The 17,409-nt window shown below is 37.2% G+C and overlaps 1 protein-coding gene across 3 annotated transcripts; it reads left to right on the top strand.

Annotated features, from left to right (window-relative positions):
- The first annotated feature begins 145 nt into the window (after positions 1-145).
- On the top strand, positions 146-16,767 carry LOC105348168 (acyl-CoA:lysophosphatidylglycerol acyltransferase 1). 3 transcript variants are annotated; one of them, XM_066087288.1, is made up of 6 exons: positions 146-293; positions 3,991-4,216; positions 9,180-9,394; positions 9,811-9,947; positions 13,392-13,552; positions 14,081-16,767. In XM_066087288.1, exons 2-6 carry the CDS (start codon positions 4,003-4,005, stop codon positions 14,509-14,511), a joined length of 1,158 nt encoding a protein of 385 aa, XP_065943360.1. In that variant the 5' UTR covers positions 146-293; positions 3,991-4,002; the 3' UTR covers positions 14,512-16,767. The 3 variants fall into 3 exon arrangements, with proteins under 3 accessions (XP_065943360.1, XP_065943361.1, XP_065943359.1); XM_066087289.1 differs by lacking the exon at positions 146-293 and adding an exon at positions 3,239-3,262; XM_066087287.1 differs by lacking the exon at positions 146-293 and adding an exon at positions 3,326-3,403.
- The last annotated feature ends 642 nt before the right edge of the window (positions 16,768-17,409 follow it).

Raw genomic sequence — 17,409 nt, 5'->3', positions numbered from 1 at the left:
TTTTCTGATGAAATAAAATCATGAACAGGGTCAACTGAAGGTGCTGGTGAAAGCATTTTGCAGTTTAAGATTATACCAACTTCGATCCGACGAATCGACGAACGTGAAAATGATAAACACTCGATCTCCATCAAGTTTTATTACACTTCATATATAAAGGTGCTGTCAAAAACGTTTCGAAGATGGTTAAGGGATTTTTAGATAGTTCGTACGAAAATTCAAGGGGCGTTCAATATACGCAGGACGTTGGTTGAAGTGGAAATGATCAGAGACTAAAACAGCAAGAGGAAGAGGTTATTTTATGTTTATTTTATTCTGATTGAATGAATGTTGCATGTTGTATTTATCATAGATTAAGTTGAATCTGCACAGTAGGGATTTTTGGAAGGGATGCATTTTCTACATGTATAATAATAGAACTTGACCTCACTGCAGCATGCAGCATGGCTTTTAAAATTATGCACACTAAACTGTAGAGTAACATTGAACTTACGCAAATCATGTAACATGAATAAGTTAGCTAGTAGATATAATACTGTGGAATCATTAGATTTCGTGGTGGTTCAATTTTCGTGGAATTCGTGGGTACCTCTCATCCACGAATTAACATCCTCCACAAATTAAAAAATTAGGGTAATTAAGTCATATTTCCTTTGTAGGTTTAAGAGAATACACGAAATCACGTCCCCACGAACTTGTAAAATTTAAGAATCCAGAAAATTGGCCCCCACGAAATTTAATGATTCCACAGTATACAATCATTTAATCATTGACTCAATTACAATACATGAAGCCACCTTAGGCCTTCACTGGTCAGTGAAATTATCAGATTTTAACACCTGTATAAATGTTATTTACTTGAAATTTGGAATCGTGGTAGAGTGAGGGATAATACTAATGTCAGTGAGATATATCAACATTAAAAATGACAATATAAAAGAAAGTAAATATTTAGATTGGGGACATTTTTTAATTAATTAATGCATCTATTATTTGTCATTAATCACAATTATATTATTCTATTAACTATTGTACAGATATTATACATACAGCACCGTAAATTGATTGTTGTTTTGTATCTTTTCAAGACTTTTCCAATAATATCAACCCATCACAAGTTTATGTTAAGTGTGTCCTACTTACTGACATACTGTGGTACACTTCCCAGGGTCATTGATAGAGAGACATCTCTAACTTGCAAGCACTTTACAAAGTACCTATGATTTTAGTCGATGACTTTTGACCTGCAACTTTTCTTTTTTTCACTATCACAGCTCTGGGCAAAGGAATAGTTTTGTTTACTTGAGCTTGTCACAGACACTTGTACATATATTACCAAAGCTTCATTGTAAATCATAAGTGTTAATATAGGCTCTATGAGGCTTAGTTATAATAGTAATTTCTTACAAAAGTCACTGTTACCAGATAGTATTGGTGCTTTGCAATGAGGAGTAATGTAGGCCAACATTTACAGAATATGAAGGCAAAATTCTGTTAACTGGAACAGTTACCCCCCCCCCCCCCCCCCTTTAATGCCAAAGGCATTGCTTGACACAATACCTCAGGGTTTTTCTAGCACATCAGGGCAGATATTCTGGTATGCTTTACCATAATTGTTATATTCTTCCACTCTCTAACTATCCTGTAAATTCATCTGATGTAATGAGTTGTACAGTGTATTGTACTTTGAATTGCATAATATTTATTATTTTCATATAATATAATCTTTTCTTAAGAGTTTCTGTGCATGATTTTATGTATTTGGGCCTATAATTGGAAGAAAATCAATGAATTATTACATGTATTTCATGTACTACATGTGGAGACATTGGTATCTATTAAATGAAATAGACAAAGGAAACTTTTAAATCTATAACCATGATAACCTTATATTATTCTTATCTCTCCATATATACAGTGTTTTAACTGCATCAACAAGTCTAGTTTTTTTTTTATTATTGTGCTGAAAAAATTCAAATAAGACCATTTTGGAACTTTTTTATACCAGGTAATTGATATAAACAAGATTACTATCAAACTCAATAATTATGATATTGTTTCAGCTTAAACAAAACAATATTTATACAACATGTACAAAACAGTTTTGATTTAATGAGAAAAAAAACCTCCTCAAATTAACGTCAATCTTTTATTTTGTATTTTCATCTTTCCAAGTCAAAGGTTTCTGACCCTGGCTGCTACTCACAAATTTATTGTCACTTGCATAAAACCAATCAAAACAGAAAAAGAATAAAATCAGCTTGTTAGCTATATAATTTTGGATATTTTCTCTCGTTTTATCTTAATACATGCAGGTATCTCTTGAAACAAACTTCTAGGTATAGATGATTGGTCAGTTTTTACTGGAATATATTGTAAACATCTTGTAGAGGTAGAATGAAATTGTTTGCAGTATAAATGGGGATTTCATTGAAGGAGGCTGTGTAAAATGACATGCTTAATCATGCAGGGGTAAGAGTAGGAGGTAGAAGCAGGATGACAAATCAGCCGTCTAGAGTTGGATTTATTATTATGTAACACTAACACACTTATCTGACCTCAGGTATATAAGGTTGAACTTTGACATGCTTAAGGATAGCTTACTTCCCATTAATAAGACAAATCGAGTCAAATGTTGGTCGTCTAACAATCACTAATATTTATACATACATATATCATATATTAGCTAGACTTAGTATATATTTTATCTTTTGTAATAGTTCACTGGATTAGTTAAAAATTTATCAGTAATTTTAACATTTAACAGTTAAAGACCATCTAGCTAGACAAATTACAATTTGTAATGATACTGTGGAATCATTAGATTTCGTGGTGGCTCAATTTTCGTGGATTTCGTGGGTACCTCTCATCCACGAATTAACATCCTCCACGAATAAAATACTAGGGTTATAAAGTCATATTTCGTTTTGTAGGTATAAGAAAATACACGAAATTACGTCCCCACGAACCTATAAAATTTCAGCAATCCACGAAAATTGGCCCCCACGAAAATTAATGATTCCACAGTATTGAAAAAAGGAAAATGGAGTGTGTATTAACGCATGGAGTGAATTTATTGATGTTACTCAGGTTCATGTGATATTGATCACACACAGGGCAGCCTCTGTAATTAGAACTTTAATCAATTAATGCAGCATCACTCTGCCTACTGACACCAGATGAGTGATGTGGTCTCCCTATCCCATTCCCTGGGGGTGGTGGCTAGGTCTTGCTTTCATTGGCTTGCTGATATAACCCCTCAGTAATTATTCATTCTTTATACACAAATGTTATGCTTTCTAGATAGGGGTTGTTGTTTTGTAATGCTTGATTTGTTTCTATGTTTCAATTATTTTATCAGTCCGCATTGCAGTATAATCGCTTCAATATTGTGACTGTTAAGGTATGTACACAGTTGTCCAAATTGGCCATATATCTCTGCCTAGTTGTCTTAGAAATACATGCATTACAGAAACACACACCTGTATTTGACCAGGAATTAAATGCAACACCTTTCACCTATTAAGTACTATTTTACTGTTCATTTATCTGAGTTGAACAAACACTATTTATATTTACATAATCCCATTGCATGTGCTTCATCTTCTTGCATGGTTTCATTTTCTATTGTGGTGAGCTAGTGATTGAAAATCATTTCTTACAATGTACATTTAAAGAACCATAGCTAAATGAAGATGATTTTAGGGGATGTTTTTTCCTAGTTACTCTTACAAAAAAATATTAATCACGGCAAGGAAATTTTTTTCTCCATTTTTTGATGAACATTGTATATTCAATAAATGAATTAAAAGTTGATAGCTGGCTCCTAATACTTGTCCTACATATGTGTATTATAATGGTAACTGTGATGTTTTGATAAAGACTTAATCATTGTCTAAAAGATCAGATACAGTTTCTGGATTTTAGCCAGTTTAGTGCATTAGACAGTCCTTGGTACACATTATGAGAGGTTTATTACATTTCTTTCAGACATCTGGGGAAATGTCGTCAGCCCGGGATTTAGCCCGCTACAGCCTGAGGGTTTTGTTTATCACTTTCATCAACATGTTGGGCATCCCCTCCTACCTCACCTGGTTTCTTCTGCTGCAGCCCCTAAAGTTGTATAACCCAAAACTCTTCTGGAAAATAGAGTCCATTCTGTTCCGGTCCCTGTTAACAGTTGTGACGACGTGGCTGTACTCCGGGGGATACACAAGTAAGTGACATGGCTGTACTCCGGGGGATACACAAGTAAGTGATAGGGCTGTACTCCGGGGGATACACAAGTAAGTGACATGGCTGTACTCCTGGGGATACACAAGTAAGTGATAGGGCTGTACTCCGGGGGATACACAAGTAAGTGATAGGGCTGTACTCCGGGGGATACACAAGTAAGTGATATGGTTGTACTCCGGGGGATACACAAGTAAGTGACATGGCTGTACTCCGGGGGATACACAAGTAAATGACATGGCTGTACTCCGGGGGATACACAAGTAAGTGATAGGGCTGTACTCCGGGGGATACACAAGTAAGTGATAGGGCTGTACTCCGGGGGATACACAAGTAAGTGATATGGTTGTACTCCGGGGGATACACAAGTAAGTGACATGGCTGTACTCCGGGGGATACACAAGTTAATGACATGGCTGTACTCCGGGGGATACACAAGTAAGTGATATGGCTGTACTCCGGGGGATACACTATTACTTATTAGGTTTGTTACTGACTGTTTAAAGAAATTTGTGGGGTCGGTAAAGTCCATAGAAGGCAAGGCGAAGCCGAGCCTTCTATGGACTTTACCGACCCCACAAATTTCTTTAAACAGTCAGTAACAAACCTAATAAGTGTTTTGTTTTGTCGAGGACCTAAAGTTTGATATGTAAACAAACGTTTGTGTAGAAAATCAGTTCAAATAACGTTACGTCCGCCATGTTGCCCTATAAATTTTGACGCTAGCCTTTTAAAGAAATTTGTAAGGCAGCCACGTGACGCGTTTCATCCAATGACGTCGCGACATTCTAGTCCGAGGCAAAACAAAAGTAAGTGATAGGGCTGTACTCCGGGGGATACACAAGTAAGTGATAGGGCTGTACTCCGGGGGATACACAAGTAAGTGATAGGGCTGTACTCCGGGGGATACACAAGTAAGTGATAGGGCTGTACTCCGGGGGATACACAAGTAAGTGACATGGCTGTACACCAAGGGAGACACAAGTAAGTGACATGGCTGTACACCAAGGGAGACACAAGTAAGTGACATGGCTGTACACCAAGGGAGACACAAGTAAGTGACATGGCTGTATTACGGGGGATACACAAGTAAGTGATATGGCTGTACACGGGGGATACACAAGTAAGTGACATGGCTGTACACCAAGGGAGACACAAGTAAGTGACATGGCTGTATTACGGGGGATACACAAGTAAGTGATATGGCTGTACACGGGGGATACACAAGTAAGTGACATGATTGTACACCAGGGGATACACAAGTAAGTGACATGGCTGTACACCAAGGGAGACACAAGTAAGTGACATGGCTGTACACCAAGGGAGACACAAGTAAGTGACATGGCTGTATTACGGGGGATACACAAGTAAGTGATATGGCTGTACACCAAGGGAGACACAAGTAAGTGACATGGCTGTACACCAAGGGAGACACAAGTAAGTGACATGGCTGTATTACGGGGGATACACAAGTAAGTGATATGGCTGTACACGGGGGATACACAAGTAAGTGACATGGCTGTACACCAAGGGAGACACAAGTAAGTGACATGGCTGTACTCCGTGGGATACACAAGTAAGTGACATGGCTGTACTTCGGGGGATACACAAGTAAGTGACATGGCTGTTCACCAAGGAATACACAAGTAAGTGACATGGCTGTACACCAAGGAATACACAAGTAAGTGACATGGATGTACACTGGGGGATACACAAGTAAGTGACATGGCTGAACTTGGGGGATACACAAGTAAGTGACATGGCTGTATTCCGGGGGATACACAAGTAAGTGACATGGCTGTATTCCTGGGGATACACAAGTAAGTGACATGGCTGTATTCCTGGGGATACACAAGTAAGTGACATGGCTGTACTCCGGGGGATACACAAGTAAGTGATAGGGCTGTACTCCGGGGGATACACAAGTAAGTGATAGGGCTGTACTCCGGGGGATACACAAGTAAGTGACATGGCTGTACTTCGGGGGATACACAAGTAAGTGACATGGATGTACACCAAGGGAGACACAAGTAAGTGACATGGATGTATACTGGGGGATACACAAGTAAGTGACATGGCTGTATTCCTGGGGATACACAAGTAAGTGACATGGCTGTATTCCTGGGGATACACAAGTAAGTGACATGGCTGTACTTCGGGGGATACACAAGTAAGTGACATGGCTGTACTCCGTGGGATACACAAGTAAGTGACATGGCTGTATTCCGGGGGATACACAAGTAAGTGACATGGCTGTATTCCTGGGGATACACAAGTAAGTGACATGGCTGTATTCCTGGGGATACACAAGTAAGTGACATGGCTGTACTCCGGGGGATACACAAGTAAGTGACATGGCTGTACACCAAGGGAGACACAAGTTAGTGACATGGATGTATACTGGGGGATACACAAGTAAGTGACATGGCTGAACTTGGGGGATACACAAGTAAGTGACATGGCTGTACTCCGGGGGATACACAAGTAAGTGACATGGCTGTATTCCTGGGGATACACAAGTAAGTGACATGGCTGTATTCCTGGGGATACACAAGTAAGTGACATGGCTGTACTCCGGGGGATACACAAGTAAGTGACATGGCTGTACACCAAGGGAGACACAAGTAAGTGATAGGGCTGTACTCCGGGGGATACACAAGTAAGTGATAGGGCTGTACTCCGGGGGATACACAAGTAAGTGACATGGCTGTACTCCGGGGGATACACAAGTAAGTGATAGGGCTGTACTCCGGGGGATACACAAGTAAGTGACATGGCTGTACACGGGGGATACACAAGTAAGTGATAGGGCTGTACTTCGGGGGATACACAAGTAAGTGACATGGCTTTACACGGGGGATACACAAGTAAGTGATAGGGCTGTACTTCGGGGGATACACAAGTAAGTGACATGGCTGTACACGGGGGATACACAAGTAAGTGACAGGGCTGTACTCCGGGGGATACACTAGTAAGTGATATGGCTGTACACCAAGGGAGACACAAGTAAGTGACATGGCTGAACTTGGGGGATACACAAGTAAGTGACATGGCTGTACTCCGGGGGATACACAAGTAAGTGACATGGCTGTATTCCTGGGGATACACAAGTAAGTGACATGGCTGTATTCCTGGGGATACACAAGTAAGTGACATGGCTGTACTCCGGGGGATACACAAGTAAGTGACATGGCTGGACACCAAGGGAGACACAAGTAAGTGATAGGGCTGTACTCCGGGGGATACACAAGTAAGTGATAGGGCTGTACTCCGGGGGATACACAAGTAAGTGACATGGCTGTACTCCGGGGGATACACAAGTAAGTGATAGGGCTGTACTCCGGGGGATACACAAGTAAGTGACATGGCTGTACACGGGGGATACACAAGTAAGTGATAGGGCTGTACTTCGGGGGATACACAAGTAAGTGACATGGCTGTACACCAAGGGAGACACAAGTAAGTGACATGGCTGTACACCAAGGGAGACACAAGTAAGTGACATGGCTGTATTACGGGGGAGACACAAGTAAGTGACATGGCTGTACTTCGGGGGATACACAAGTAAGTGACATGGCTTTACACCAAGGGAGACACAAGTAAGTGACATGGCTGTACTCCGGGGGATACACAAGTAAGTGACATGGCTGTATTCCTGGGGATACACAAGTAAGTGACATGGCTGTATTCCTGGGGATACACAAGTAAGTGACATGGCTGTACTCCGGGGGATACACAAGTAAGTGACATGGCTGTACACCAAGGGAGACACAAGTAAGTGATAGGGCTGTACTCCGGGGGATACACAAGTAAGTGATAGGGCTGTACTCCGGGGGATACACAAGTAAGTGACATGGCTGTACTCCGGGGGATACACAAGTAAGTGATAGGGCTGTACTCCGGGGGATACACAAGTAAGTGACATGGCTGTACACGGGGGATACACAAGTAAGTGATAGGGCTGTACTTCGGGGGATACACAAGTAAGTGACATGGCTTTACACGGGGGATACACAAGTAAGTGATAGGGCTGTACTTCGGGGGATACACAAGTAAGTGACATGGCTGTACACGGGGGATACACAAGTAAGTGACAGGGCTGTACTCCGGGGGATACACTAGTAAGTGATATGGCTGTACACCAAGGGAGACACAAGTAAGTGACATGGCTGAACTTGGGGGATACACAAGTAAGTGACATGGCTGTACTCCGGGGGATACACAAGTAAGTGACATGGCTGTATTCCTGGGGATACACAAGTAAGTGACATGGCTGTATTCCTGGGGATACACAAGTAAGTGACATGGCTGTACTCCGGGGGATACACAAGTAAGTGACATGGCTGTACACCAAGGGAGACACAAGTAAGTGATAGGGCTGTACTCCGGGGGATACACAAGTAAGTGATAGGGCTGTACTCCGGGGGATACACAAGTAAGTGACATGGCTGTACTCCGGGGGATACACAAGTAAGTGATAGGGCTGTACTCCGGGGGATACACAAGTAAGTGACATGGCTGTACACGGGGGATACACAAGTAAGTGATAGGTCTGTACTTCGGGGGATACACAAGTAAGTGACATGGCTGTACACCAAGGGAGACACAAGTAAGTGACATGGCTGTACACCAAGGGAGACACAAGTAAGTGACATGGCTGTATTACGGGGGAGACACAAGTAAGTGACATGGCTGTACTTCGGGGGATACACAAGTAAGTGACATGGCTTTACACCAAGGGAGACACAAGTAAGTGACATGGCTGTTTGATTGAGGACCCAAACATTTTGAAAATTGAAGAAAAAACTATGATGAAAAAAGATGTAAAGGCCACCAAGTTGCTTTTTATTTCATGCTATTTTAATTTTAGGCAAAACAATATTGATATAATTGTGATATGATGTCCAGAATTCAATCTTTGATGCCAGCCCCTTTTAATTCTACAGTTGTTGAGTCAGGAGACAGTTTAGAGGGTATAATGGATGATGAAGCAGTTGTCCTTGTCAACCACCAATCCACTTCCGATGTTCCGGTTGTGATGTCGGCCATCCATAACAAGAGCCTCGTTTCGGGAAGGGTCATGTGGGTGATGGACGATATCTTCAAGTATACGAACTTTGGGTGGATATCTTATGTACATGGCGATTTCTTTATTGTACAGGTATCTTATTTTTACAATTTAATGAATTTATTACATGCATTTAAAAACATTTATATTTTTCTGCATACAGCATTGTAGTTCTGTAATATGTTTTTTTGTTTTTGTTTGTTTTAGACTTGCTATCTGGTCAACATAGTTTTCTGCTAGTGCAACGAATTCAATGCAATTTTAGCATTTTATTCTTTGATTTATATACATGTAGTATAGTTTTAGTGAGAATTAAGCTATGATTAGAAAAGAAATGTTTGTAGTGTTGAAAGAATATGTTGAAAGAATTTGGTCTGCAACAGTTAGATTTTGTGTTCTTATACCCCTTTCTATAATAAGAATAATTTTATATAAATATATTTAGTATTTACTAAAGCATTCAGCTCCAGCTAATTTTGTTGCGATTGATCAATAGATATTTTTATCAGGGAAAAGAAGCCAGAAGTGATTCTCTGGAGAAGTTGGAAAGCCATATTAACAGCATGTACAAAACAACCTTCAAGAAGTGGATCATTCTGTTTCCAGAGGGAGGTTTCCTACGCAAAAGAAGATTCCGGAGCCAAGAGTAAGATTATTATTTCTATTATGGTCAGATCTTTTCTGTGCTAATAAGACTAATTTTAGCCAAGATTTAGTCAAATCATAATTTAATAGTGAACAGCATTGAAAGAGATGAATACATCTTTCATTTCGTATATATTTGGAGGAAAAAAATAAAAAACTAATGATAAGAATCTTAAATTAACCTAAACAAACTTAAACTCACCTTACCTCTTCCATATTACCTGTAGTTAAGGCCCCTTTGTTTGGGCTTCCTATTGTAGCAGGTCAGTGCTGTATAGGTTTTTAACAGTACTTCGTGTTGTGTTTATTTTTGTTTTGTGACTGAACTTTACCTCTACATTAAGAATTAAACTTTACTAATTTATAAATGCAGTATGATTTTACTCTCAATATAGATAAACCAGATATAATAATCTAAAACTCAAAGTAAATGAAAACCAAGATTAACAACCCTTTATAAATTTATTAAAACAAAATAAGAACAATCAAGTCCATATCAAGTACTTAAAATCCCCCAACCCTAAAACGTAACTTTAACAGGGACCTCAAATAGACAGACGAGACAGGGACTCAGGAGATATAAAGCTAGCGAAACCAGCTGTCTCCCTCCCTCTATCTGGAGAAAAGTAGGTAGCAAAACCAGCTGTCTCCCTCGTCAAATATGGAGTTGCACTACTTTATATAGGGGACAGAACAATAGACAACTGTCATTAAAGTTACCGGTTATCAAATAAAGTGGGCGTTACCAAACAAATAGAATACCGTAAAACACATCGAATACTAATAATAATAAATATATATAAAAAATCCTGATCTACCACACTATAGAAATATCTGTCCAACTAACCATGATTTTGTTTTGATTTTATTGATATTAGGTGTTTATAATTTAATTCTGGTTGTAACGCGCTTTCTGATTGGCTTAAAAAATTATTTTATATCGTATAAAGAATGTTGCCTACGTCATAGTAAGACTAACGTCAAAAATGTATCAATCCGCCTGACGTTACGTTTAAATTTTGTACAATTTTACGTCCTTTTAAAGGTCAAATGACCGTCTTTATCTACAATGACGAGTAAAAAAATTAAATTATAAGCAATGAATTCAATATTTATTAGTTTTATACGATATAAAATGGTTTGAAACAGTTTATGCTTTTTTATAAACCGCTTCGCGGTTTATAAAGCGTAAACTACCCCAAACCATTTTATATCATATAAAACAAATAAATATTGAATTCATTCCTTAATAAATCAACGATATGTAATTTTGCATGGCAAGTAGTTTCTAAGCTGTATTTGAATAATCATGCAAATTTTTTCTAATATCAATACTCCTACTTTTCCTACAAGAATTCAAAGCCATAGACGAAAAACCCCATCTATCATGTTGTATAATATTCAAAGATAGAAGTAGCTCCATTAATCTCTACGAAGCATTATATATATATCTGTAATTAAAATATTTCTGAAAAATTGTATCCAGGCAATTTTTTAGCAAACAATTAATATTAAAATCTAGCCTATGCCAGTACATGTACTGATTCTATCTTAATATTGGATAGTCTGCCCTTGATTCCAAACACTACCGCTGCAGAAATGGCACTTTGGTAGTCAATGACAGCTAACCATTCTTATTGAACTCTGGTGTAGGAATACAAACAAATACAAAAAATATCTAAACTGTTCGTACCATTTAAAATCTTACTATTTTTTTAGCTTATGGAGAAGGCTTAGATAGGTATTGCCTGCTGCCTAATCCATTTATGTCATATATTTACATACGATAATAAAATATGTTCATATCAAATTGATCTATTAAAGCTTTCTAGTATGTTATCTTGAATAGATTAAATTTTTTTTCCTCCTTGATTCTGTCACATTTACTCAAGTCATTATACAGGAAATAATCACCGAATAACCCCATTGTTGGGTACTGTGGAATTGAATCATCATTGTTCGTGGTGGACCAATGTTTCTGGCTTTTGTGGGTAACCCTTGTCCACGAATTTACATCCTCATGCACTTATGTACAATCATTTGTTTAATATTTATTAAAATCATCCTGATTACACCACCAACAAAATTATGTCCCCACAAACCAGGAAAATTTTGGCTAAATCTAAGAACATTGACCCTCACGAATAAAAATGGTTCCACAGTGTATGCTGATAAACTGGTCATGGCCAGCTGTTGATGTCCGACAAAGAATAAACTGATAGATGTACAAGGTTAAAAAAATGCTTGTTTTTTCTTTGATGTGTAATTTCTTCACTCTAAAACAAGATTTCAAATACACAGCAGTTTTGTATGCTTCTTCCATACAACATTCCTTTTTAAAGGTTTCCTTTATAAAATAGCAAAACATGTGCCAGGCAATTACTTTCTCTTTAAATTGAAATCTTATTTGATTTCATTTTTCATTTTATTTATTCTCATATTGTATAATACAACACAGAGAAAATATACAATACAGACAATATGATACAAAAAGCAAGAGTGTATACTGTACACATAAACCTGGAGAGTTGACTCTCTTATTTATAATATTCAATTTGATAAATTGACATAAGTTATTAATAGCAGCTAATTTGTTACATGAAAATAATTCAAAAACTTTGAAAGCATTTGGTCTTCTAAAATACATTGATGGTAAATAAGATTGTCTATATTCTTTCAATTCCGGACATATCATAATACAGTGATATTCGTCACCAATGTTATTATACTCCCGCTCCGAAGGAGAGGGGGTATACTGTTTTACCCTTGTGTGTCTGTCTGTCTGTCCGTCCGTAACAAAAATTTCTGTCGCATTTATCTCAGCAACTATTTATCGCAGATGCTTGAAATTTTTACACAGTGTTTGTTAAGGCATGCCATATCGTTGGATATATTTTTGTACCAATCGGACTTTAACTTCCTGTTAAATGATGACTTTGCTTATTTTTAGCCAAAATTTTGAAACAAATTTCCGTCAAAGATTTCTCAGCAACTATTTATCGCAGATGCTTGAAATTTTAACACATTATTTATTTTGGCATGCCATATTTAGGATATATTTTTGTATCAATTAGACATCAACTTCCTGTTAAATGACGACTTTGTTTATTTTTAGCAAAAATCTTAAAACAATTTTCGTCAAAGATTTCTCAGCAGCTATTTATCGCATATGCTTGAAATTTTTACACACTTTTTGTTTAGGCATGCCATATTGTGGGATATATTTCTGTACCAATCGGATGCCAGCTTTCTGTTAAATGTCGACTTTGCTTATTTTGCATATTCACATCAGAGCGGGGGTATCACTAGTGAGCATTGGCTCACAGATATCTTGTTTTTACATAAATTTCAAAATCGTTGATTTCTAGGTACATTGTTCCATCTGCCTGTCTCAATATATGATGCATTTTCAATAATTAACTACGTATTTGTTTGAATTCCACAGATTTGCAAAGAAAAACCAGCTTCCAGTCCTGCAGCATGTGACACTACCCCGTGTAGGGGCCCTCAAGGTCATCATAGATAACCTCACCCCACAGACTACTGCTAATAAAGATAGCCTCACCCCACAGACCACCGCAAATGGTGGGAGCCCAGGTGCACAAGGTGAAATTTGATGTTCATGTTCTATAAAACAAAAACATCATTTAGCAATACTTATGAGAATGCCTCTTTAACAAGACTATGGCATAGAATAGCTAGAGGTATTAGTGTACATTTGTTAATGAATTAACAAGTTTGAATTGATTTGAGTTTGCCTCATATGGTAAAAGAACATGTGATTTGTTTTAAGTGATAACAATTTTGCATGAAAGCATGGAATCAAAATACTTGAAGGACAAATTACACAATGCTTCATATTCTTTTTATGAAAAAGACAAACTTCTCGGGTGGAGTGGTGGGTGGCATTTATTATTTCAACTTTTTTTAAAATCAGACACAAAGCAGACCCGAGGTTAGCCTTTGAGGTCTGCTTTGGTGTTGGTTGTGTGGTTGGTACTGTATCTGTATAAACCCATTGTATTGTTAAATAGCTGACAGGAGAAATCATGTTTAGGGATATTATGATACCTCTCATACACGTACATGTGGCTAATGAATAAAAGTTTGTAATGTAGTTTCATTCTTTTATAGAAAGCCAATCAAATCAAAAGACCTTAAAGTGGATAATAGACATGACTGTTGGGTACCCAGGGGCCACACCTTACAACTCCCACGGGATGTTTGTTGGTTACTGGCCACCGCGTAAAGTACAAATTCACTACCGAGTGTACCCTATGAGTGACGTTCCTACAGACAGGGAGGGACTGACGAACTGGATGTACAAACGGTACCAAGAAAAAGAAGTTTTCCTTCAGGAGTTCTACACAAAGAGCAAGCCTCTTGATGAATCTGATGAAGAGAAGAGATACATGAGCAGGATAGAGCGACGAGACTTAGAAATGGATGTAATAGTTGCAAGCTTGTGTTACTTGTTTCACGTGTGTTCATTTATTTTTTTCTGGTACTATTTATATTCTCCTGTTTTCAGGATATTGGGATTTTTTCTAAGTTTTATATTTTAAATAATGTGAATACTTTATTGATGAGGAACAATCAGTATACTGTGAAATCATTAGATTTCGTGGTGGTTCAATTTTCGTGGAATTCGTGGGTACCTTTCGTCCACGAATTTACATCTTCCACGAATTACTAAATTATGATTGTTAAGTCATATTTCTTTTTTTAGATGTACGATAAAACACAAAATTACATCCCCTCGAACCTGTAAATTTAAACAATCCACGAAAATTGGCCCCCATGAATTCAAATGATTCCACAGTATTGTTTGTGATGTTTTAAGTGGGTAACTTTATTTTGCATTTTGCAAATTCTAAAGTATGTACCAACATGCACATTTATGCTTTGAGCTTTTAGCTTTTGTTTAAATTTGCTTATTAATAAAAAATTAAACAAAACTAGTAAAAAAGTCTAGGTAAATTGAATTACAATTGTAGTGTACAATTAGATCAGTTTATTATTGTATACACAGATCTATATCATTTCTTATAATCACTTTGTATCATGCCCGTTATGCATGACTTTTTGATTGATGCATATCCGCAAGTTTTAATTATTGGATCTCACAGATAACAATCAATCCTCCACGTCCGATAAACCCTAATTATACTCCAGTATTATTTACGCTTACAGCCAGAGCTGTAGGGATCTCTCTCTTTACCAGATTCTCTTCTATATAAATTTGAATATTTTTGCAGACTACAGGGGTGGTCCATTTACAGCAATATCAGTTCATAGGACCAGTGATACAAGGTCTAGTCTTTGCTTTGTATTATAAGCAGGCTTTAATCACCAAGCTTTGTTACAGACGTTTAGAGAGATGTCGGCCGGCAAGTAGAGAGAGAGAGAGAGAGAGAGAGAGAGAGAGAGTCGGTACATGTATTACTTAAATGCACAGATCCAGAAAAGCATTTTTTCAGTAAATTTAAGAAATTTGTATTTTCAAGAAATGGGGGGATTCTGGACCCAGACCTTCACTCTCAGATCTGTGCATGAATAACTATAAAAATGTTCCCCCTCTCTCTCTCTGTATGATTGTTAGCAGTTGCTTAATTTTGTTAATACATGTTTTCTAAATTAGCCCAACACAGTTGATAAAGTGTACACACAAATACTAGAGCATTATGTCTTTTTTGTCTTTCATGTTTTATATCACATCGCTTGTTGATGTTTCATGTCAGGGGAACCTGTTTTTTTTTATTATTTATATTCTTGCCATACTTATATTACGCAGGATTTTTGTGAATGACATAAGATACCGTCTTGACATTCCAGATTTCTCAAGATAAAGTTCTTAATGTACAGTATTCACTAAACATTTTCTGGTTCAGACACCCACGTGTGTTCTTATATTTTGAGTCCATACTTTGATTTATACTCATCTACCGATGGGTTGTGTGTTTTCAATTAAAAAAAAATACAAAAAATAGAAAATAATTTGCTCTTTTAGATTTTGTTTGTCTTTTACCAGGAACATGTACATTTTATTTTTGTCTGGAGGTGATGTATAGGGAGACAAGAAGGACGGTTAAGAAATGAATGGTTACAGGACGGCTCCACTGGTCAGACAATTTCTAACAAAATGTTTTGCTCCAGGATAAGTTGAAATTACAATTGACAAGATTGATTTAGGTTCAAATATTTACCTCACTGTGAAAGTCATGTTTAGACTTCAGTCTGTGAAAACGATGACACAAAATGGTACATAAATAACATATATTTTGGCTGTGAATCATTGATCTGATTATTCACTTTGTTCATCTCTCTACTAACTTCTTTTTCCTCTATCCAGAAGCTGTTTATACATGATTGTACAGCTATCAGTAAACATTTACAGCTGTAGTTATATTTTTGCATATTCGGTATGAAGTAATAATATGCATATTCAGTATATTGTGACATTCATGGACTACATGGTAATAGGGCTACAATTTCTAATTTCAGGATTAAAGCATTGGAACTTTTATTAAATGTACAAATGTATCCTTGCATCAAGCTGTAGAATGAATAGTGCAATGCATATATTTACCCTAGTCTTTATCAGCTAATATATAGATATATATACATGTACATGGTATACAAATGTATACCAATTTACATATTCTAAGATACCCCGGTACGAAAATTGAATTTTCTTAATCTTACCACATGATTATTAAAATTCAGACTATGTTCAGATTTTTTGCCATAAATTTAATTAATTTTACATGTCTAATATTTTCCAATTATTGCATTTCATGAATTAAAAAACACAACAATGAGTTTTGTGTTGGATTTCTTTGTTTTGTTGAGGTTCAGTGAGGTGGCCGTAAAGGGATTGAATAATTTGAACCTCGATCACCTTAACTAGCAAAATGTTTGTTGGAAAGATTTAAGTACAAGTTAGTCAGTTATTTAGCTTGCATCTAATTTGGGTGATACAGTACCGATCAGACCCAATCTAACACCAGAGTAAACCCCAACTACAGTACCGATCAGACCCAATCTAACACCAGAGTAAACCCCAACTTAACCCCAGGGTTTACTTTTTGTTTACTCTGGGTTTACTTTTTGAAAATTTGGGTCCACTCGGGGATTACTTTGAAATTGCTTTTGAGGTCAACTGTATGCACTGAAGTGTGAAGCAGACTAGTATTTTATCTTATCATCCTACTGCCTGTAATTCCTCTAGTAAACCCAGAAAGTAAACCCAAGGTTTAGTTGGGGTTTACTTTCTGTTAGGTTGGGTCTGATAGGTACTGTATGTGAATAAAACACTTTCATGAATATCAATGGAGAATGGGGGCGAGTGGGTAGCACTATTTGAAAGAAAAAGATTCTAAACAGTATTTACATGCTATGGTGTTATTTTTTTTGTATACACAATAAAATATTGAAATTCTTGAAAAATATATACATTCCTT

The sequence above is a fragment of the Magallana gigas genome, chromosome 6 (genome assembly GCF_963853765.1).
Source record: "Magallana gigas chromosome 6, xbMagGiga1.1, whole genome shotgun sequence".
NCBI classification, from domain to species: Eukaryota; Metazoa; Mollusca; class Bivalvia; order Ostreida; family Ostreidae; genus Magallana; species Magallana gigas.
Note: the sequence above shows the minus strand (reverse complement) of the source record. Positions and strands in the feature narration are given on the sequence as shown.

What these genes read in the sequence shown, in the direction of transcription:
- LOC105348168 (XM_066087287.1), top strand. Translation starts at nt 3,341, where the DNA reads ATGTTTCAATTATTTTATCAGTCCGCATTGCAGTATAATCGCTTCAAT. An exon ending in GTACTCCGGGGGATACACAA is followed by an intron (nt 4,217 to 9,179) that starts GTAAGTGACATG and finishes TTAATTCTACAG; the next exon opens with TTGTTGAGTCAGGAGACAGT. An exon ending in GCGATTTCTTTATTGTACAG is followed by an intron (nt 9,395 to 9,810) that starts GTATCTTATTTT and finishes TATTTTTATCAG; the next exon opens with GGAAAAGAAGCCAGAAGTGA.